Raw genomic sequence first — 23,159 nt, 5'->3', positions numbered from 1 at the left:
AACAGCCAGGAGCTTTTTCTCACCCTGATGGAATTGCCCTCCCAAGCCACTATCCCACACAATGAAACCATGGAAGGGACCTCTGGTGAGTGTACCTTTGTAAATATAAACCATGGTTTAAAAGGAAGTGTTTTTTAATGATTAATTTGCCCTGAGGACTTGGGATGCATTCACGGCCAGTACAGTTATAGGAAAAGTCTGTTAACATGTCTGGGGATGGAGCGGAAATCCTCCAAGGACATCTCCATGAAGCTCTCCTGGAGGTACTCCAAAGGCCTTTGCAGAAGGTTTCTGGGCAGGGCAGCCTTATTCTGTTCCCCATGGTAGAACACTTGACCACGCCATGCATGTAGCAAGTAATCTGGTATCACTGCATGACAAAGCCTAGCTGCGTATGGTCCTGGTGTTTGCTGGCATTCAAGCAACATCCGTTCTTTATCTCACTGTGTTATTCTCAGGAGAGTGATATCGTTCATGGTAACCTGGTTGAAATTCAGGAATTTAATTAAGGGGACAGAGATGACCATTCCTACTGGGCTGTTTGCCTATTGCTTAAAAGAAATCCTTCCTTGCAGGCAGGGCCGGTGCAAGGATATTTTGCGCCCTAGGCGAAACTTCCATCTTGGGCTCCCGCTCCCCCCAAAAATCACATACATTATACACAATACACAGTCACAGAGTAACATGTTATAATTTAGAATTTATGTTTCCGCGCTTTAAGTTTAGCAAATTTAGAAACAAGTTCCTCCAAGTCAATGCCGTGAGCAATGTCATGTTCTATTGACAAGGTAGATAGCCCAACAAGTCTTTGTTGCAACATGGATGTTCGCATATATGTTTTTATCAACTTGAGCTTCGAGAAGGTTAGCTCACCACTGGCCACAGAAACTGGGAGAGTCAAGAGGATGCGAAGAGCAATAACTGTGTTAGGGACACTATCTGTCAGCTTATTTTCCCATATGAAGTTCAAGACATCTTGCGGTGAAGAACTCCTTTGGATTCGTCTTGCAATAGCTTGCAATTCACTGCACAAGTCAAAGGCATCAATATCTTTGGATTCACCATGTTGCAAAGCTTTCTCCAGATTCAAGCAATGTTCCATAATTTGCTTTGGTGTTTTATTTTGCAAACTGTAACATCATATATGAAGCCAAATACTGAACTAATTTGCTGCATCAATGTGAATCTTTCTTCAACCGAATGTATTGCTCTGTCAATGACTGCAAAGTAAAAGTTCACTTTGAATTTTTCTTTCAGATCATAAATAGGTTCGTCATCTGCTTCATATGTGAACGGCTTTCTCTTCTTTCTAATACGGATTGGATCTGGTTCAAAAAGTGCCGGTACATCCAACTCCTCCGCAAGTTCACCTGCATCTACCAATGTTTTCTCAAAGGCTGCGTCACTTCTGCGGCCCACAAGAAACTTCTTAGTTTCTCCAAGTTGATTAATGGTATCACATATATCAAATTCTTTTGCCTGAAGTTGTTTGCTAGTTATGTTGATCTCAAACAATATGTCATGCCACAAAACAAGAAACATGAAACTAGAAATGGCTTTTGTAAGAGCCTTTGCATCAACTCGTGATGTATTGCCAGATGATCCTGTCAGAGTATTGTCTTCATAGATGTCTACCAGAGCATCACAGATGTCACCAATGAAAGCAGGATGGAAAAGCTCCCCCCCAAGAAGACATAAGACATGATGGCTGGATACATAAACAGACACCTGTCCCTCACAGGCACTACCTCATAACATGCCAATTTTGCTCAGGACAGAACATCATAGAGGAATACTATGCATTCAGTGGCTCTACGCTGGCCAAGCAACAGCATGACAACTAACCTAACCAGTCCATCCAACTTTTTTGACTGCTTCTTGGGCACTGGTGAGGGGTAGCGGTGCCAGACTGAGCCCGGTGATGGGTGCACTACAAATCTACAAACTGAGGCAAGGTGCTGGGCCTAGAGTCCTGCTGAGACTGCTGTCCTGCACCAAGTGGAGCACAGCCTCCATGAGGAGAGAACTCAAACAAATATCACTCTCCTTCTGCATGATTCCCCCAAGCACTTCTTCAGGCAGCTGCTATGGGGGTCACTCACAGGCTTAGGCCTGCCTGTTGAAGGCAAAACACAGCAGCAGGGCTTAAAACTCAGACAGGGCCGCCCAGAGGACTCAGGGGGCCTTGGGCAAAGCAAAATCGGGGGCCCCTTCCATAAAACATTTGCAATACTATAGTAACATGTATTAGGAAATGTAAAAAATAACTAGTGAAATACATTCAAAAATTAATTTATACTAATTTGAAAATAAACTAAATACATTATTTAAAAACATTAAAAGCTGTAATGGTATGTATGCATTTCCAATTACATAACGGGCAGTTGCTGGGTGATTGTGATGGTTGGTACCAATGGGCTGTCGTTGCCTGGAGGTGGTGCTGTTGTTGCCCACGGCTGGGTGGGGAGCTGGGCTCTGGGTTCAGGGGTGCCCAGCTCACAGGGGCTGGGCTCAGGGATGTGGGGAGATAGGGTCAGGGGGGTGTCCAGCTCAGAGTGGCTGGGCTCACAGCTGGGGGTCAGGGTTGTTGGGGGGATTGGGTCGGGGGTTTCCAGCTCAGAAGGACTGGGCTCGGAGCTGGGGGTCAGGGCTGTGGGGGGGATGGGGTCGAGGGGGTTTCCAGCTCAGAGGGACTGGGCTTGGAGCTGGGGGTAAGGGTTGTGGGGGGATGAGATCGAGGGGGTTTCCAACTCAGAAGGACTAAGCTCGGAGCTGGGGGTCAGGGCTGTGGGGGGGATGGGTTCAGGGAGGTGCCTGGGGGCACTGGGGCAGCTCAGCTCTGCAGGCTGCTGTTCTCTCCAGCCGTCCAGGCACAAGGGGAGCAGGAGCAGGGACCAGCCAAGGACCAAGGGGGCAGGAGCACAGGCACCTGAGGCCGACCTGTGGGGAGGCACTTGCTTACCTTGCCCAATGCATGAGCGTTGGGGTCCTCTTTCTTCCTCCACTCCACGAGACCACGGCTGAGGCTCTTTTCTTCTCCGTGCCCCTCGCTGGGGCTGACGTGGAGGCTGAGCCAGGGGGCAGCCGCGGCTTTCCTCCAGAAGTGAAGCCCTGGTGTTGCGCCGCTGTCGCAGGGCCCCTGCCACGTGCCCTAAGCAGAGCTGCGCAGCTCTGCCCAGCCGCCGGCGCCCCCACCAGCAACGAGAAAAATTGCAGAGGCTGGAGCCCCTGCTCTGGGAGGGAGAGGGATTCTGAGCCTCTGCCTGCAGCTCAGGGATTCCCCTGGGTCAGCGCAGCCACCGTCAGCCTGAACCTCTGGGCTGCTGCGGCGGCGCACTGACCCCGGGGGTGCCCTGGGCTGCTGGGCTGCCAGGCTGCCGCGGCGACTCCCTGACCCCGGGGGCGCCCTGAGCTGCCAGACTGCCATGCCGGTGCCCTGACCGCGGGGGCGCCCTGGGCTGCCGTGCCGCAGCGGCTCCCTGATCCGGGGGGCGCCGTGGGCTGCCAGGCTGCTGCAGTGGCTCCTTGACCCCGGGGGTGCCCTGGGCTGCTGGGATGACCCCGGGGGCGCCCTGGGCTTCCGGGCTGCCACGTCGGTGCACTGACCCCGGGGGCGCCCCGGGCTGCCGGAGCGGCTCCCTGACCCCGGGGGTGCCCCGGACTGCCGCGCCAGCGCGCTGACCCCAGGGGCGCCCTGGGCTGCCGGCGGCAGGCAGCTGCTTCCGTGGGCAGCTCAAACTACCTCTCCAGCAGCAGCGGCTGCAACCATATAAAAATTTTTTTTGGGGCGCCGCTTTTTGGCGCCCTCGGCAACTGCCTAATTCGCCTAAATGGTTGCACCGGCCCTGCTTGCAGGGAGCCAAGCAGAAGGAAATGTAGGGGGGTGATTGGAGCTGAGCTTTTTCGCGTTTGGCTAGCAAGGATCTTCCCTGCTACCAGACACAAGGTGGGGAGGTGGGAACGGGGGTGTTTAGCAGTGATCTTTCATGATATCAGCCACGTGGTAGGGGGAGGGGTAAAGCGATCATCTCAGAGAATTGGATGCGGGGGTGGTTTCTGCTGCTGCATGTTAACAGGAAACAAGCAGCACTGAACGGGCTTTGCTTGGTATTTGGGAAAGGAGGGCACTGTGTATATGAAGGCTGCAGAAGCCGAAAGACAACGGCTTACCATGGCCGCATGCAAGCTGAATTCTGATGCCTGAACCTGCGTCTGTGAGATCTCTAATACCAGAGCTGCAGGCACTCAATATTAAGATGCAAAATACAACCTTGTAGTGAAATCACATGTGCTAGATAAGATGAATAGCGTTGTTCACTGTGAAAGAGTATAAGCATTGTTCTGTAAAATGTATCTTTTTAAATACTTCTCTCCCTTTTTTCCTTCCTTCCTGCAGCTCCAAATTTTTCAAGCCTCCCTACTCCATCACAAAGGCTATCTCAGATAAGGCGGTGGAAAAAAAAAGACACGAGAAGAAATGTTCTTGGAAATCATGGAAGTGACCCGCAATAAAAGAGCTCATCTGAATGAGTGGAAGGACGTGGGATCAAAGTACAGGAAAGATGCCAGTGAACGTGAGGAGAGGAGAGATGCTCGAGATGAGAGGTGGCGGCAGGAAGATCAGCGGTGGCGGGATGCAACGCTGGGGCTCCTGCGTGATCAAACTGACATGCTCCGGCATCTGGTGGAGCTTCAGGAACAGCAGCAGCATCACAGAGTGCCGCTGCAGCCCCTGTGTAACCACCCACTCCCCTCACCACGTTCCATATCCTCTTCACCCAGATGTGTAAGAACGTGTGGGGGGAAGCTCTGTGCAATCATCCACTCCACCCCCGTGGACGGCCCAACCAAAAGGCTGTCCTTATTTTGACATTTTTTTAGTGGCCTTTTCCTTCCCTCCTATCCTCCTCCCAAACTGCACCCGAGCTACCTTGTCAGTTCTCTCCCTCTTTTTATAATGAATTAAAAAAGAATACATGATTTTTAAACGAGAGTGACTTTATTTCCTTAAGCAAGCTGTAATCAAAGGGGAAGGGTGGGTTGCTTACAGGGAATGAGTCATCGGGGGGGTGGTGTTCATAAAGGGGAGACAAAACACAGCAGTCACACCATAACCTGGCCCGTGATGAAACTCGTTTTCAAAGCTTCTCTGATGCGCACCGCTTCCTGGTGTGCTCTTCTAATCGCCCTGGTGTCTGGCTGCACGTAATCAGTGGCCAGGTGATTTGCCTCAGCCTCCCACCCCCCCAGAAAGGTCTCCCCCTTACGCTCACAGAGATTGTGGAGCACACAGCAAGCAGCAATAACAATGGGGACTTTGGTTTGGCTGAGGTCAGAGCAAGTGAGTAATGTGCGCCAGCGTGCCTTTAAATGGCCAAATGCACATTCTACCACCGTTCTGCACTTATTCAGCCTGTAATTGAACAACTCCTGACTACTGTCCAGGCTGCCTGTGAATGGCTTCATGAGCCATGGCATCAAGGGATAGGCTGGGTCCCCTAGGATAACGACAGGCATTTCAACATCCCCAACTGTTATTTTCTGGTCTGGGAAGTAATTCCCTTGCTGCAGCTGTTTAAACAGAGTAGTGTTCCTGAAGACACGAGCGTCATGAACACTTCCCGGCCATCCCACGTGGATGCTGGGTGAAACGTCCCTTGTGATCCACCAGTGCTTGCCGCACCATGGAAAAGTATCCCTTGCGGTTTCTGTACTGGGTGTCCTGGTGCTCCGGTGCCAAGATAGGGATAGGAGTTCCATCTATCACGCCACCACAGTTAGGGAATCCCATTGCAGGAAAGCCATCCACTATGACCTGCACATTTCCCAGAGTCACTACCTTTCAGAGCAGCAGCTTAATGATTGCTTTGGCTACTTACATCACAGCAGCCCCCACAGTAGATTTGCCCACTCCAAATTGATTCCCGACTGACCGGTAGCTGTCTGGCATTGCAAGCTTCCAGAGGGCTATCGCTACTCGCTTCTCAACTGTGAGGGCTGCTCTCATCTTTGTATTCTGGCGTTTCAGGGCAGGGGAAAACAAGTCACAAAGTTCCATGAAAGTGCCCTTATGCATGCGAAAGTTTCGCAGCCACCGGGAATCATCCCAGACCTGCAACACTATGCGATCCCACCAATCTGTGCTTGTTTCCCAGGCCCAAAATTGGCGTTCAATAGCTAGAACTTGCCTCATTACCAGCAGGATCTCCAAAGCGCAGGGGCTCGCTGTTTCAGAGAATTCTGTGTCCATGTTCTCATCACTCTCGTCGCCGTAGCCGCCTCCTCCTCGACTGGTTTTGCAGGCCCTGGTTCAGCACTGACTGCACGAGAATGTGCGAGGTGTTTACAACGTCCAACATTGCTGTCTTGAGCTGAGCAGGGTCCATGCTTGCCGCGCTATGGCGTCTGCACAGTTCACCAGGGAAAAAGGAGCAAAACGGTTGTCTGCTACTTGCACGGAGGGAGGGGTGAGGCTGTACCCAGAACCACCTGCGACAATGTTTTTTGCCCCATCAGGCACTGGGATCTCAACCCAGAATTCCAATGGGGGGGGAGACTGTGGGAACTATGGGATAGCTACCCACAGTGCAACGCTCTGGAAATCGACACTAGCCTCGGTACATGGACACACACTGCTGAATTAATGTGCTTAGTGTGGCCGTGTGTACTTGACTTTATACAATCTGTTTTTAAAAAACGGTTTCTGTAAAATCGGAATAATCCCGTAGTGTAGACATACCCTTGGAATCTCTTTTCTCCTTATACTTTCAGTAATTTGGTTCTCTTCCTTCAGTAGTTCCTGTGTCCCTCTCCTGCTCTGTTAATGTCCCCAGGGTTCTGTCTTTGGTCCTATCCTCCTTGTCATGTAAAGTGCACATTAAACTTCGATGCTGACAGCTTCTGAATCTGCCATTCCCTGTCTGTTGCGTGTTGCATCTCTGATGGTCTCTCTCTTCTCGGATATCCAAATGCCAGTTCAAAATCCCACAACCCCTCTCTCTCCATCCTCTATTTTTCTTCTCAGATCGTTCTCACTCTGATAATTCCAGTATTTTCCCCATTACCCAGACTCACAACTATGGCTTATATTTGACTTATATTTGACTCCTCTCGTTTTCTCATTCCCCCCACATCCAGGATGTCACAAAATCCTTTTCTTAATTTACAACATTTCTATGAGCTGTTCTCTGTTCTTTGTTTCTGCTTCTACATATTTTTGCCCAGAACTTGATCACTTTTTTTCTTCACTCCTATATCCCTCTTTCTGCCTGTGCCGTTGTTCCCCTATAGTCCATCCAAAATGTTTCTGCTCAGCATCTTCTCACACCTCCGCTCCAAGCATGTCATTATCCTTCCTCCTGTTCAAATCCTTTGGTGGTTTCTCATCTTCTACATCAAGTTTAGACTTCGTGTCCTGGCATTTAAAGCCCTTCAGTTTCACTTCTGTGAATTTTCTCTTTTCTCTCTGCTCTTCCTCAGGATTGGCTAAAACTACCCTCATTGTGTCATCCTTCTGCTCTTGATTTAATCCATCCATGTTGCCGCCTGTGCTTGGAACAGTCTCCTATTCCATGTATTCCAATCTCTTCTTTCAGTCCCACCTTTCCAGTAAACTTCTGTGAAGCCTTTTAGTGTTGCCTTATAAAATTAAAAATCTGCATTGCCTCAAGAACAAATCTTCATCTAATGTATTATGTAGCTGAACTATTTCTATCTAGCTTAGACCATAAATTGCCTGAAGGGAAACTTGGTTCCTGCCTCATGCATTGTATAGTGGTGAGCACACTGATATTCAGTAAATATTACTAAGTAAAGCTGAGTGGAAAGCAGAAACTAAAATAAAAAAACCCAGAAAATTAAAAGTTAGTGACTAGGGAAATGTTTTTTTTAGTGTGGGTAGCACTTTACTATATGAATATTTGTCTTCTTTCAGATCTTCTTGAGTTTTACAGTTTTTCTCTTAAAAGTCTTGATGATTTATAGGATTTACTATGTTGTTCCAGAACTAGCAGCTTTGCTGAAAACTCCACGTCACTCTTTTTGTTTGTTTAGTACATTCTGGCCCCAGATCCCATCATAGTTATTTTTGAAGGAAAGCTAATGATGAAGGAGAAGTCATGATTTTGAATATATTGATTTTATTTGGTTAAATTTAAACATGCTTTACATGCAGAAATTTTCACAAAAATAACCCACGATGACTTTTTGGTTTTCATTATTTCTTATGTAAATTTAAATGTCGCCGACTGCATTTATCACTTCTCCAAAAATATGTCTCTACATGTCTGCACCTGCAGTGCAGGTTTCTCAGAAAAACTGCAGTTGTAGTGCAAAGCTATAATTTTTGTTTCAAGTAGCAAAATAAATAATGCAACTAAAGAGGAGAGGGGGTGGCAGGGGAAGGAAAGAGGAGAGATACTTTAGGAATTGTTGTGGAAAATTGACCACACGGTTGATTTTAGATCAGACAGCCTGAGGCTCCTTTATTTCACACAAGCATATATGCAGGGAGAGTCAGCATGGCCCCACGCAAGAGGCAAGCTGCTCTGCTTTCTACAAATCTTACCAAGCTTATAAAGGTTAAAACTGCAAAATGTAGCATGCTTGTTACACATTTTAATTGCCTTATTTGGGATACAATGCTAATCACAAGCAGGCTGACCAATTACCTTTCCATTTATGGTTTTTCCTGTTATTGTCAATTCTAGTCAAGTTTGTGGTTTGACTGTTCTAACACCTTTTATTGTGGTCTGGCTACGCAAGAACAGCTGTCGCAATTTGGCATTGTCCTGGGGCTCTCTGTTCTACCACCTGGTTCCCCCTTTTCCCAGTTTCAGTTCCTCTTTTTGGGGCCCTGACCACATCTTTCTGCCACCGCACGCCCTTTGTACAGAAAAGCAAGCCTAGCTGAAGCTCTAAAATTTCATAGCTTTGCTAAAAGGCCTAAGGCCTTGGGGTGGGGGGGCTCACTTTTCCCTGACAGTATGATTGAGAAATCTTAATGATACAAGACTTTAATGTGAGTTACGTTAAAGATTGTTTATACTGTTTATGTATGAAGAGCTGAAAAAGTAAATGAAAATTGTTACCAATTTGTTGCCACATTTAATAAAGTTTGAACTTGGTAACCAAAGAGACCTGAGGATCAGTCAGCTTGATTGGATTTTTTAGATAATTAGTTACCACAGTCTGAGAGAACCAAACCAGTGACAGGTAGCTTGCACTCTTTGTCTGCTTCTAAATTTGGATGAGGGCTTAGCATCGTTATAGAGGACCTGGGTAGAGTTTCATTTTCAATATTTCCATAATTTTTATTTTACAGACAGACATTTTCAGCACATTTTCCAATAAATTTCTAATTATACAATCAGATATGTAATTTAAACTTACGTATTTTTAGTAAATCCATCAAATTTTGCTAATGTAAGTACCTGTACTTCTTTTGTAGTCCGGTATGTTGCTACAAGTACTTATTCCTTTTAAGAGGCGAAGAGATGTCTACACTACGAGATTATGCCGATTTTACAGAAATTGGTTTTTTAAAACAGATTGTATAAAGTCGAGTGCATGCGGTCACACTAAGCACATTAATTCAGCAGTGTGCGTCCATGTACTGAGGCTAGTGTTGATTTCCGGAGTGTTGCACTGTAGGTAGCTATCCCATGGCTATCCCATAGTTCCTGCAGTCTCCCCAGCTCATTGGAATTCTGGGTTGAGATCCCAGTGCCTGATCTGGCAAAAAGCATTGTCGCAGGTGGCTCTGGGTACAGCCTCACCCCTCCCTCTGTGAAAGTAGCAGACAACCGTTTCGCGTCTTTTTCCCTGGGTGAACTGTGCAGATGCCATAGCACGGCAAGCATGGACCCTGCTCAGCTCAAGACAGCAATCATGGACGTTGTAAACACCTCGCGCATTCTCGTGCAGTCAGTGCTGAACCAGGACCTGCAGAACCAGTCGAGGAGGAGGCGGCTACGGTGACGAGAGTGATGAGAACATGGACACAGAATTCTCTAAAACGGCGAGCCCCTGCGCTTTGGAGATCCTGCTGGTAATAGGGCAGGTTCCGGCCATCGAAAGCCGATTTTGGGCCTGGGAAACAAGCACAGATTGGTGGGATCGCACAGCGTTGCAGGTGTGGCACGATCCCCAGTGGCTGCGAAACTTTCACATGCGTAAGGGCACTTTAGTGGAACTTTGTGACTTGTTTTCCCCTGCCCTGAAACACCAGAATACAAAGATGAGAGCAGCCCTCACAGTTGAGAAGCGAGTAGCGATAGCCCTCTGGAAGCTTGCAACGCCAGACAGCTACCGGTCAGTCGGGAATCAATTTGGAGTGGGCAAATCTACTGTGGGGGCTGCTGTGATGCAAGTAGCCAAAGCAATCATTAAGCTGCTACTACGAAAGGTTGTGACTCTGGGAAATGTGCAGGTCATAGTGGATGGCTTTGCTGCAATAGGATTCCCTAACTGGTGGCGTGATAGATGGAATCCATATCTCTATCTTGGCACCGGAGCACCAGGGCACCCAGTACATAAACCGCAAGGGGTACTTTTCCATGGTGCTGAAAGCATTGTTGGATCACAAGTGGCGTTTCACCCAACATCCACGTGGGATGGCCGGGAAGTGTTCATGACGCTCGCGTCTTCAGGAACACTACTCTGTTTAAACGGCTGCAGCAAGGGAATTACTTCCCAGACCAGAAAATAACAGTTGGGGATGTTGAAATGCCTGTCGTTATCCTAGGGGACCCAGCCTATCCCTTGATGCCATGGCTCATGAAGTCATACACAGGCAGCCTGGACAGTAGTCAGAAGTTGTTCAACTACAGGCTAAGCAAGTGCAGAATTGTGGTAGAATGTGCATTTGGCCATTTAAAGGAAGCTGGCACACATTACTGACTCGCTCAGACCTCAGCCAAACCAATGTCCCCATTGTTATTGCTGCTTGCTGTGTGCTCCACACTCTCTGTGAGAGTAAGGGGGAGACATTTATGGGGGGGTGGGAGGCTGAGGCAAATCACCTGGCCGCTAATTACGCGCAGCCAGACACCAGGGCGATTAGAAGAGCACACCAGGAAGTGGTGCACATCAGAGAAGCGTTGAAAACCAGTTTCATCACGGTCCAGGGTACGGTGTGACTGTTGTGTTTGTTTCTCCTTGATGAAGCGTCCCCTACTTGATTGACTCACTCCTTGTAAGCCACCCACCTTCCTCCTTCGATTACCGCTTGCTTTCTAAGGAAATAAAGTCACTCTTGTTTAAAAATCATGTATTCTTTTTTAATTCATTATAAAAAGAGGGAGAGAACTGACAAGGTAGCTTGGGTGAGGTTTGGGAAGAGGATAGGAGGGAAGGAAAAGGCCACTAAAAAAATGTCAAAATAAGGACAGCCTTTTGGTTGGGCTGTCCACGGGAGTGGAGTGGGCGGTTGCACGGAGCCTTCACCCACACGTTCTTAGTCGTCTGGTGGCTGAGGAGGCTAAGGAACATGGTGAGGGGGGAGGCCGGTTATACAGGGGCTGCAGCGGCACTCTGTGATCCTGCTGCTGTTCCTGAAGCTCCACCAGATGCTGGAGCATGTCCGTTTGATCACGCAGGAGCCCCAGAGTTGCATCATGCCTCCTCTGATCTTCCTGCCGCCACCTCTCATCTCGAGCGTCTCTCGTCTCCTCACGTTCACTGGCATCTTTCCGGTACTTTGATACTACATCCTTCCACTCATTCAGATGAGCTCTTTCATTGCGGGTCTCTTCCATGATTTCTGAGAACATTTTGTCTCGTGTCTTTTTTTTCTGCCGCCTTATCTGAGATAGCCTTCGGGACAGAGGAGGGAGACTTGAAAAATTTGGAGCTGCACGAAGGAGGGAAAAAAGGGAGAGAAGTATTTAAAAAGATACATTTTACAGAACAATGCTAATACTCTTTCACGGTGAACAACATTATTCACATTATATAGCACATGTGATCTCACTACAAGGTGGCATTTTGCATCTTAATTTTGAGTGCCTGCAGCTCTGGTATTAGAGATCTCACAGACGCAGGTCCAGGCATCAGAATTCGGCTTGCATGCGGCCATGGTAAGCCATTGTCTTTCGGCTTCTGCAGCCTTCATATATCCAGCACCCTCCTTTCCCAAATAGTAAGCAAAGCCCGTTCAGTGCTCCTTCTTTCTTCTTAATGTGAAGCACCAGACCCGCCCCCCATCCAATTCTCTGGGATGATCGCTTTACCCCTCACCCCACCACGCAGCTGGTATCATGGAAAATCACTGCTAGCCACCCTCCCCCCTACTGCATGGCTGGTAGCAGAGAAGATCCCAGCGAGCCAAACGCAAAAAAGCTCAGCGCCAGTCACCCACTCCCTCCTCCCCCTGCTTAGCTAAATGCAGGGAAGGACTTCTTTTAAGCCACAGGCAAACAGCCCAACCATCTCTGTCCCCTTAATTAAATTCCTGAATTTCAACCAGGTTACCATGAACAATATCACTCTCCTGAGGATAACACAGCAAGATAAAGAAAGGATGTTGCTTGAATGCCAGCAAACACCGGGACCATACGGAGCTAGGCTTTGTCATGCAATGATACCAGATTACTTGCTACATGCATGTCGTGGTCAAGTGTCCTACCATGGAGGACGGAATAAGGCTGCCTCGCCCAGAAACCTTCTGCAAAGGCTTCTGGAGTACCTCCAGGAGAACTTCATGGAGATGTCCTTGGAGGATTTCCGCTCCATCCCCAGACATGTTAACAGACTTTTCCTATAACTGTACTGGCCGCGAATGCATCCCAAGTCCTCAGGGCAAATTAATCATTAAAAAACACTTGCTTTTAAACCATGGTTTATATTTACAAAAGGTACACTCACCAGAGGTCCCTTCCATGGCTTCATTGTGTGGGATAGTGGTTTGGGAGGGCAATTCTGTCAGGGTGAAAAAAAGTTCCTGGCTGTTGGGGAGAACAGAGTGCTGTGTGCTCTCTGTAAGCTTGTCCTCCTCTTCCTCCTCCTCATCTTCCCCGTCCGCAGAATTCTCAGGTGTGGCTGAGATTACCACCCCCACCTCGGAATCCTTGGACAGGGGTGGGGTAGTGGTGGCGGACCCCCTGAGAATTGCATGCAGCTCAGCGTAGAAGCGGCATGTTTTCGGCCCTGCCCTGGACCTTCCGTTTGCTTCTTTGGTTTTCTGAGCTCCTTAACTTTCACATGGCACTGTCCTGAGTCCCTGGTATGGCCTCTCTGCATCATGGCCTTGGAAATTTTTTCAAACCTGTTTTTTCATTTCATCTCTTGGAACGCAGTTCTGTTAGCACGGAATCCTCTCCCCATATGGCGATCAGATCCAGTCCCTCCGTGAGGTCCATGCTGGAGCTCTTTTTTGATTCTCAGGAGACTGCATTGTTACCTGTGCTGATGAGCTCTGCGTGGTCACCTGTGCTGGTGAGCTCTCCACACTGGCCAAACAGGAAACGAAATTCAAAAGTTCGCGGGGCTTTTCCTGTCTACCTGGCCAGTGCATCCGAGTTCAGATGGCTTTCCAGAGCAGTCACAATGGTGCCCTGTGAGATACTGCTCGGAGGCCAATACCATCGAATTGCGGCCACGCTAACCCTAATCCGACACAGCAATACCGATTTCAGCGCTAGTCCCCTCGTCGGGGAGGAGTACAGAAATTGGTTTTAAGAGCCCTTTATATCGATATAAAGGGCTTCATTGTGTGGACGGGTGCAGGATTAAATCGGTTTAACGCTGCTAAATTTGGTATAAAAGCGTAGTGTAGACCAGGCCCAAGAGAAGGCAGTGATAAGCTATTGAAAGCAGCTTAAGGCTGAGAACAGAAAGAGGCAAAGGAGGAGACACTCTGTTAGAGAATATGGGGGTAAAAAAAAGAGGGAGCTTGAGTTTTTGTAAACTGCTTTTACTCATATGTATGCACAGATCACATATGAAAAAATTATGCAAAGCCCTTATCATGCCTAGAAATGTTTGTTCACTGCGAAAATGACCCTTGCATGGCTCAAAGCAATTCAACAGGCTCATTAAAAGAAACTGCATGTATAAGATTGACTGACTTCTAATTTTGTCTCACTTTTTTTATTACAGTTCAAGAAATGTAGCATGTTAGATGTGAAGTTTTTGTTCAGTTTTTCACAACAATTCTGGTATGCTGCCCCTAGCCTCATAGTCTCATTATTCTGACTTTCAGATACTGATAGTATTTGCCTGTCATGAGTCATAGATCAAAGCAAGAACAAACTGGGGAGTTGTTCATTCCTCCTATTTCACCAAGGTCAACCTTCAGTTTTCCACAATTTTTACACCTTCTTTTGAGACTGAGTTGATATAAAAGGATATAAATGATAAAACATCTCACTTTACAACTGAGGCCAAGTCAGTAAAAAAATTCATCCTGGAACACTGACAAACATTAATGAGCAATCGGGATGAGAGAATTTTGAATCACTGAGCTCATAGCCCTCACCTCACCATCATATTTCAAAGAAAATCAGGATTTAATGGAATTTTATCCTAAATCATAGACCTAAAGCCCACCTAAGATTAGAAGAATCTCAGATTTTCTTGAGAACCTTACATTATTTAAATATCAGCTGGTAGAAGCCCATTTTGGCAATTGCTCCTGTCATAGTGCTTTCCCATTGCTACCAGAAGAAACAGCAGTGTGGTCCAGCACTTAGAGTTAATCTGCTGATCCTGCTGTATTGTAAAAGAAGCATTCTGTGCAGCGGCCTCAGGAAACAGACACAATCCACTATTCCTGCTAGGGATATTCTGCAAAACTGTTTAAAAAAATGCTGCTTGGCTATTAGGCCATTGAGTTTCCAACTGCGATTAATGTGCATGTTACACACTTATTTATGTAAGTTAGATAACTTAATTAGAAACTGATAGCAACATGAAGGGCAAAGTGCTACTGCTTCTGAATTGCTTCATAAATTGCACAGGATCTTATATTCAAGTGTGTACACTGAACAACAGGATTCCCCCAGATTAAACTGATCCAAAACAGAATGACATATAAGTCAACTAGAAAACTTTTTCATTGACTTGTGTCCATATTCATCATCTTCATTTTTATCCAAGGTTGTAGGCATTTATGGAGCTTTACAGACAGATAAAAGACACAATCCCGTCAATCAAGACTAGGTATGGCATGACATGAAATAGCAAGAGATGGTATTAGGAAGAAGGAAGGAAGGGAAGTTTACATAGTACGAGGTTTTCGGCTCACTTATTGAACTGCATACATAATTTTAGTTGAGCTCATTATTTTGTATTTTCCTGTGTAATAAATGGGCATGAATGTGGAGTGACAGGCAGAAGTGAATTTTGAATGGGTTCTTACCTCACTGATGTTTGAATCATTTATCCGCCCTTGCATACTCATTAATTTTATCAGCTTATCTTTTATGTTGGGAGGCAAAGGCTTAATATCTGCAACATATCTGGAAATGTTCTTTGTCAAGCACTGAAGACACCTGAAATAAATGTACGTTAAAATTCAGTCATACAGAGGCACAATGTACTAGTACTACACTGAATTGAATACAATTATTAATTTAAAATAGGACTGTCGATTACTTACAGTTAACTCAAGCAATTAACTAAAAAAAAGAATAGCAGTTTTAATCGCATTGTTAAACAATAGAATACCAATTGAAATTTATTAAATATTTTTGGATGCTTTTCTACATTTTCAAATATATTGATTTCAATTACAACACAGAATACAAAGTGTACAGTGCTCACTTTATACAATTATTTTTTAGTACAAATATTTGCACTGTAAACATGATAAAAGAAAGTATTTTTCTATTCACCTCACATAAGTACTGTAGTGCAATCTCTTTGTCATGAAAGTGCAACTTACAAATATAGAATGTTTTTGGTACATAACTGCACTCAAAAACAAAACCATGCAAAATTTTATAGCCTACAAGTCTACTCAGTACTACTTCTCGTTCAGCCAATCGCTAAGACAAACACGCTTGTTTACATTTACGGGCGATAAGGCTGCCCACATTTTACTTACAACGTCACCTGAAAGTGAGAACAGGAGTTTGCATGGCACTGTTGTAGCCAGTATTGCAAGGTATTTACGTGCCAGATATGGTAAACATTCATATGTCCCTTCATGCTTCAACCACCATTCCAGAGGACATGCTTCCATGCTGATGATGCTCATTAAAAAAATAATATGTTAATTACATTTGTGACTGAACTCTTGGGGGAAAATTGTATGTCTCCTGCTTTTACACTTGCATTCTGCCACACATTTCATGTTATAGCAGTCTCGGATGATGACTCAGCACAAGTTCATTGTAAGAACACTATCATTGTAGATTTGACAAAATGCAAAGAAGGTACCAATGTGTGATTTCAAAAGAAAGCTACAGCACTCGACCCAAGGCTTAAGAATCTGATGTGCCTTTCAAAATCTGACAGGCATGAGGTATGCGGCATGCTTTCAGAAGTCTTAAAAGAGCAACACTTCGATGCGGAAACAACAGAACCTGAACCACCAAAAGAGAAAATCAGCCTTCTGCTGATGGCATCTGACTCAGATGATGAAAATGAACATGTGTCAGTCTGCATGCTTTGGATTGTTAGCAAGCAGAACTGGTCATCAACATGGATGCATGTCCTCTGGATGGTGACTGAAGCATGAAGGGACATATGAATCTTTAGCACATCCGGCACGTAAATATCTTGCAACGCTGGCTACAACAGTGCCATGAGAACACTTGTTCTCACTTTCAAGTGACATTGTGCACAAGAAGTGGGCAGCATTACCTCCTGCAAATGTAAACAAATTTTCTTTTGTCTGAGCGATTGGCTGAACAAGAAATAGGATTGAGTGGCTCTAAAATTGTAAGCTCTAAAGTTTTGCATTGTTTTATTTTTAAATGCAGATATTTTTTGCACATAATTCTACACTTGTAAGTTTAAATTTCATGACAAAGAGATTGCACTACATTACTTCTATTAGTTGAATTGAAAAATACTATTTCTTTTGTTTTTTATAGTGCAAATTTTTTTCATCAAAAATAAATATAAAGTGCGCATTGTATACTTTGTATTCTGTGTTATAATTGAAATCAATATATTTGAAAATGTAGAAAACATCCAAAATATTTAAATAAATTGTATTCTATTATTATTCAACAGTGCGATTAATCACATGATTAATCGGGATTAATTTTTTTAATCGCACAATTGTAATTAATTTTTTTAATCTCTTGACAGCACTAATTTAAAACATTAAAAGGAATCTTTTTACAGCTTTTTTTTTAAAAAAAACTTCTACTCTGCAATGCCCACTTAGAGGCCTGAAAATATAACAGATGTTGCTCTTGATATAGTCCTTTCCCATTAGATAGAAGTGCAAAGGGGGCATTATTCATGATGCATACTTCTCAGAATTATTGTTCATGCCTGAAGAAACAGTTTGTCCTTGCAGCTGGTTGTTCTTAATCTGAAGGCAGCACATTGTAGTGCATATTTGTACTAGTAACAATATCAACACGTCCTGTTTGAGACACTTTTCTCTCTGTTGTAAATTCACCGCTCCCTATCTTTCCCACCATCCATGTCTCACAATAGCTTTCTGTTTTGAGAGATTTATTGGTTTCTCAAATACTTATGAATTTACTTTGCCCCAGAACCATGTCTTAAACAGAGTAGACTTATATTTTGCTTTTTGAAACATCTATGAAAGAGTGCTGGATGAGGAATAATGGTGCTTGTGCAAATTAATCCCATACATTCACACCAGTAAATACTTACTTGGAACAGAAGGACCAGAGAACAATCAAATCCAAAAATGTGTAACGTCTTTATAAGTAAATGTACACTTGAGTATTTAATTCTGCTACAAGTGCACAAAATTCAATAGTGTCTTAAACCAGGAAGGCTTTAAATCCCAGAATGCTCTTATATTTTGGCAGGATCACTTCTCCTTCTTTTAAATAAGACAAGTTTAGTTCAAACATGCAGCAAGATAAGAGTCGCCAAATGAGATGGATCTTCTGGAAAATTCTCTTAAAACAACAAAAAGATGACACTTATCCAGATACCTTTAGAATGATGTCCAGAGGAAATATTTCAGTGATGCTGTTCCAGATCAGCTGTACATGAAAGTCTCCCCCTCCATCTGCAAACTGTTTCAAGCACATGGCCTACATCTCAGGGAGTGCTTCACACCTGGTTCAGTTCAGGCAGCATTTGCACACCAACTTCCCCAGAGGTTATTTTAAATTGCAGTCAAGGCCCTTTAGGAATCCCTTCAGCAGAGGCTGTCTAGGCATGTGTAGATTTAGCACGTCTCTGGGACATCTTGGCCATATCCTCCTCCAGAGCTAGCAGCACCCAATGCTTGGAATGTAACAGGTGACTGCAGACCCCACTAGAGGAGTAGAGGTTGTAAGCAACTTGCATCACCACAACTCCTTCTCTCAAGTCCAGTGTGTCACTGTAAACCAAGGATGAATCTAACTAGCCAAAAATAAATAAATAAATAAAAATGGAATTTCCTTCCTGCATGAAATTCTGAGATTTTGAAATTTCATTTATTGCCAAATTGAGCCAAAAAGTCAAAATCTCAGAGTTGTTCATGAAATATTTTGAAATATTTGTTTTGATCTTATCAAAGCATTGTTTCAACGTTACCATTTTGATTATTATAATTACCAAAAGTTGAAATGATAAAATTAAATGTTTCAACCCTATCAAAGCCCTTAATTTACTGTCTACAATTCTGGCAAAATCAATATGCTCCCAGAAAATGTTTAGCTGCTGGCCAATCAGCGACAAAACTGTTTCAAAAAAGATTTTCAACCAGATCAACTCAGTAATGACAGCAAACCATGAAGTCAAAGTCAATACTCCCATTTCATAGATAAGAATCTGAAGAACAAACTCGTCTCAGGCCACAAGTGGAAGCATAAGAATATGGAGGAGGATGGGGAAGGAAGGAGAAGAGCGGTGATCTATTATTAGGAGTTCCTGGTTCTCCAATGTTAGTACCTGTTAGGAAATATTAACGCTTTAATAGTTCTTTCTTTCTGTATATTTGATTCACTTATATATTAACTATTCTTTAGAATCTTTATCTTCAACAAAGAGTATGTCTGAATTCTAAGGCCCAGACACTATGTGCATATATAGCCTTGGGAAACTAATAAGGGATGATTGTTACGGCAGATGTTTTCTGTTGGGGAATCAACAAGGAAGAATGACAGTGGGGTAACAAGGACCCACTGAGAGAGATTCTCTCGAAGAATTGTTAGTCCTCGCAGCTGTAAATAATCATGCCTTCACACAAATCAGGTAAACTGAGTATGTATAGAAAGAACATCACAACATATGTTTCTGGGAGAATATTCTTGGCAATGAGGTTTCCTCTGTTGGAACCCCTATATAACGATACTGGTATGGAAACTTAGTTGGGGGAATGAAAACAGAGTCCCTTCCAGAAGCAAGAGACACACATCCAGCTCTTAGTCTGACAGCAGTGACTATTTTTTCTGTATAGTGGTGTATTAATCTCTGATTGATAATTTTAGATTAAAAAATTCCAATTGAGCCTGTTATTTCAACAGTCTTGAGTCATTAACTCAGACACGCAACACCACCCATTACAACATAATACAGCAGTAACTAATGAAATCAAAATATTTGACATCCACTGACAAAGTATTACAAATCAATAGGGATGTCAATTAATCACAGTTAACTCACGCGATTAACTCGAAAAATTAATCACACAACAACAGAATACTAATTAAAATTTATTAAATATTTTTCGATGTTTTTCTACATTTTCAATATTGATTTCAACTACAACACAGAATACAAAGTGCTCAGTGCTCACTTTATATTTATTTTTTATTACAAATAGTATTTTTCAATTCACCTCAAACAAGTAATGAAGTGCAATCTCTTTATTGTGAAAGTGCAACTTTAAAATGTAGATTTTTTTGTTGCATAACTGCATTCAAAAACAAAACAGTGTAAACCTTTAGCGCCTACAAGTTCATTCAGTCCTACTTATTCTGCCAATTGCAAAGACAAACAAGTTTGTTTACATTGACAGGAGATACTGCTGACTGCTTCTAAGCCCTGGTCTAAACTACAAGTTTAGGTCAAATTTAGCAGTGTTAGAGCAATTTAACCCTGCACTCGTCCACACGATGAAGCCATTTTTGTCAACTTAAAGGGGACTTAAAATAGATTTCAGTACTCCTCCCCGACGAGGGGATTAGCGCTGAAATCAACATCACCAGGTCAAATTTGGGGGTAGTGTGGACACAGTTTGACGGTATTGGCCTCCGGGAGCTATCCCAGAGTGCTCCATTGTAACCGCTCTGGACAGCACTCTCAACTCAGATGCACTGGCCAGGTAGACAGGAAAAGCCCCATGAACTTTTGAATTTTATTTCCTGTTTGGCCAGCATGGCAAGCTGATCAGCACAAGTGACGATGCAGAGCTCATCACCAGAGATGACCATGGAGTCCCAGAATCGCATGAGGAGGAGGAGGTTGAAGATAGCGCACAACAGGCAAGCGGAGAAATCGTTCTCCCGGACAGTACATCTCTTTTCGGCAACAAGCTTGTCGTACTCGGGGGTCATATTTGAAGTGGATATTTTCATAATGTCTTCCAAATGGTCGTCAGTCAGAGAAGAACATTGCTTGTTTTTATTCATGTTCATGATGGAAAATGTCTGTTCACATATGTAAGTGCTTCCAAAAATGCTGAACATTTTCAGTGCAACTTCGATAAGATTCTTTTATTTTTGATCATCCAGACTTTTGTAGAAGTCCCGCAGGCTGCTTTCTCTGTGCTTCTTTTGGTAAGCTGCCGAACACTGAAGTTCCATAACTTTCAACTGCAAATCTAGTGGCACTTCCTCTGGATCCACAGAAAAGTGATCTTCAATCAACTTCAACTGGATGTCTTCTTCTTTAGACAAAGTAAGTCTTCTGTCAATCAAAAGATTAATGTGCTTTGGGTATATTTCTCCTAACCTGGGGTGTTTGTGCTGAGGGATACACTGGGCACAAGTGGGAAAGTGACACATTTCACCTTTTGACAGCTGACTTCTGAAAACTTTCAATTTCATTTTTAAAGCTTTCACTGCTGCACACGTTTGAAATATAAGTTGATTTTTCCCCTGAAGTTGAATGTTGAGATCATTCAGGTGTACTGTAATATCACAAAAGAAAAAGAGATCTTGATTCCTGGACTCATTTTCAAGCTCCGGGAATTTTATGGGCCTATGTTCTAGGAATTTTGCTACCTCCTCTTTCAAAGCAATGAAACGCTGGAGCACTCTTCCTCGACTCAACCACCTCACTTCCGTATGGTAGATTAAGTCACTGCACTCGGCGTCTACCCCTTCAAGAAAGACTGGAAATGTGCTATGTTTTAGTCCTCTAGTACAGATGTAGTTTACAATGGAAACTACCACTTACATTACATGCTCAAATTTTAAGACTTTGCTACACAAAACCTGCTGATGTATAATGCGGTGATGTTTGGTTATTTGTCTCCCGATAAATTCTCCAAGAAGAGCAACTACTCCAACATTTTTTCCGCACATAGCTGGAGCACCATCAGTACAAATGGCCACCAAGTTTGTGAAATCTAATCTCGACTTATCATTCATGCACTTTATCACTTCACTGGAGATTTCTTTTCCAGTTGTGCGACCTGTCATGGAGCACATGCCAGCAAGTTCTTCAGTAATTTCAAAGTTTTTATCAATTCCTTCTAATAAAAATAAGAAGTTGGGCGGTGTCTTTTAAATAGGTGCTTTCATCCATAGCTAGGGAACAAAAGCAGAATTCACTGACTCTCTGTTTTAACTGATCACTTAGATTGGTAGAAATGTCAGCTATTCTTCTCTGTACGGTCATGCATTATAGACTGACATTCTCAAATATTCCCCTTTTCTGGACATAACTCAGATACAGCAATCAACATACACTTTTTTAAAAACTCACCTTCTGTGAAGCATTTCCCAGCAGCAGCAATTTCCTTAGAAATTTGAAAGCTTACTTTAGTAACCATATCGTTCTCAGTGCTCACTTTCTTGAAAATTTGCTGTGCTTCACTAAGGTTTTTCGCTAAACTGGCTGCTTTATTTTTTTATTTGGGTTCAATTTGGTGAGATTGGGATGTTTAGTTTCAAAGTGCTGCCGAAGGTTGTATTCTTTTGGAACGGCTAACGTTTCACGACACACAAGGCACAGTATTTTGTCTTTGAAAACAGTACGTATTTATTCGTCCACTCAGTGTTGAAAACTCTGTGTTCTGATTCTAGTTTACTTTTTCTTTTCACTCATGGTATACATTATGAAGCCCAAGATTTTGTTGAATAAATTCACACACTAGGGAAACACTCAGAGTCACACACAAAGAGAAGAGATATCTTACGGCACATGGCACACTAGCAAGGCACTGACGGTGTGTGGAAGCCTGTAGAGGGGGAAAGAAACAGCACGCATAGGGTGACCAGATCACAGCAGTAAAATAGGACCCACCCCCTCCCCACTCGGCCCCACCATTACACCTCTCTTCACTGCCTAGCCCCCCACTGGCTTGCTGCATCCCTCCTAGTCAGTCCCCCACTTACAACTCGCCTCCTTTCACCTCCTCCCTCCCCTGCCAGAAACTCCCATGCCCACCCCTTCTGCTGACTCACTGCTCGCATCTTTGCTCACCCACTGCTTGCCCACCTGCTCGCCCCTGACTCGCCGCTCACCCCCTCGCCCTCCCGCAAAGTATAAAGCCTCATTCAAAGACCCAGGGGTCACTATATTACTGCACACAGCAGTCAGTCAATGCAGTTGTAGATAAATCTCTGCATTATGCATTTTTGTATAACTTTTATATGACTTTGTATTGAACCCTGGTAATATGTTATAGCAGGCCCCTAAGGTAGTATAATTAAGGTAAAAGAAAAATGTCTTCTTGCTAGAAGTAGAATAAGATCTTTCCCTCACTTTGTAATCAATTGCCCTGTTGAATGAATGAGGTGTGAATGAGGAAGGCATGGAAGGCAGGCACCTCCAGACAGCTGCAACCCTTGGAGAGGGGACAGGAGCCAGACCAAGGGCAATCAAACTTGTCAAGTGGGCTG

General features: G+C 44.2%; 2 protein-coding genes across 3 annotated transcripts in view; one reads left to right on the top strand and one right to left on the bottom strand.

The window, feature by feature from the left end:
* The window catches only part of ETFBKMT (electron transfer flavoprotein subunit beta lysine methyltransferase), a 258,801-nt gene that overhangs the window by 67,612 nt on the left and 168,030 nt on the right, over window positions 1-23,159 (top strand). The gene's annotated exons all lie outside the window — the stretch shown is intronic.
* Window positions 1-23,159, bottom strand: part of AMN1 (antagonist of mitotic exit network 1 homolog) — a 94,688-nt gene that overhangs the window by 49,098 nt on the left and 22,431 nt on the right. For both annotated transcript variants that reach the window (XM_050918881.1, XM_050918882.1), the window contains one exon: window positions 15,359-15,491. In XM_050918881.1, the coding sequence (XP_050774838.1) occupies window positions 15,359-15,491 (133 nt within the window). The remainder of the gene's footprint in view (window positions 1-15,358; window positions 15,492-23,159) is intronic.

Source organism: Gopherus flavomarginatus, chromosome 1 (genome assembly GCF_025201925.1).
Source record: "Gopherus flavomarginatus isolate rGopFla2 chromosome 1, rGopFla2.mat.asm, whole genome shotgun sequence".
Taxonomy (NCBI): domain Eukaryota; kingdom Metazoa; phylum Chordata; order Testudines; family Testudinidae; genus Gopherus; species Gopherus flavomarginatus.
Note: the sequence above shows the minus strand (reverse complement) of the source record. Positions and strands in the feature narration are given on the sequence as shown.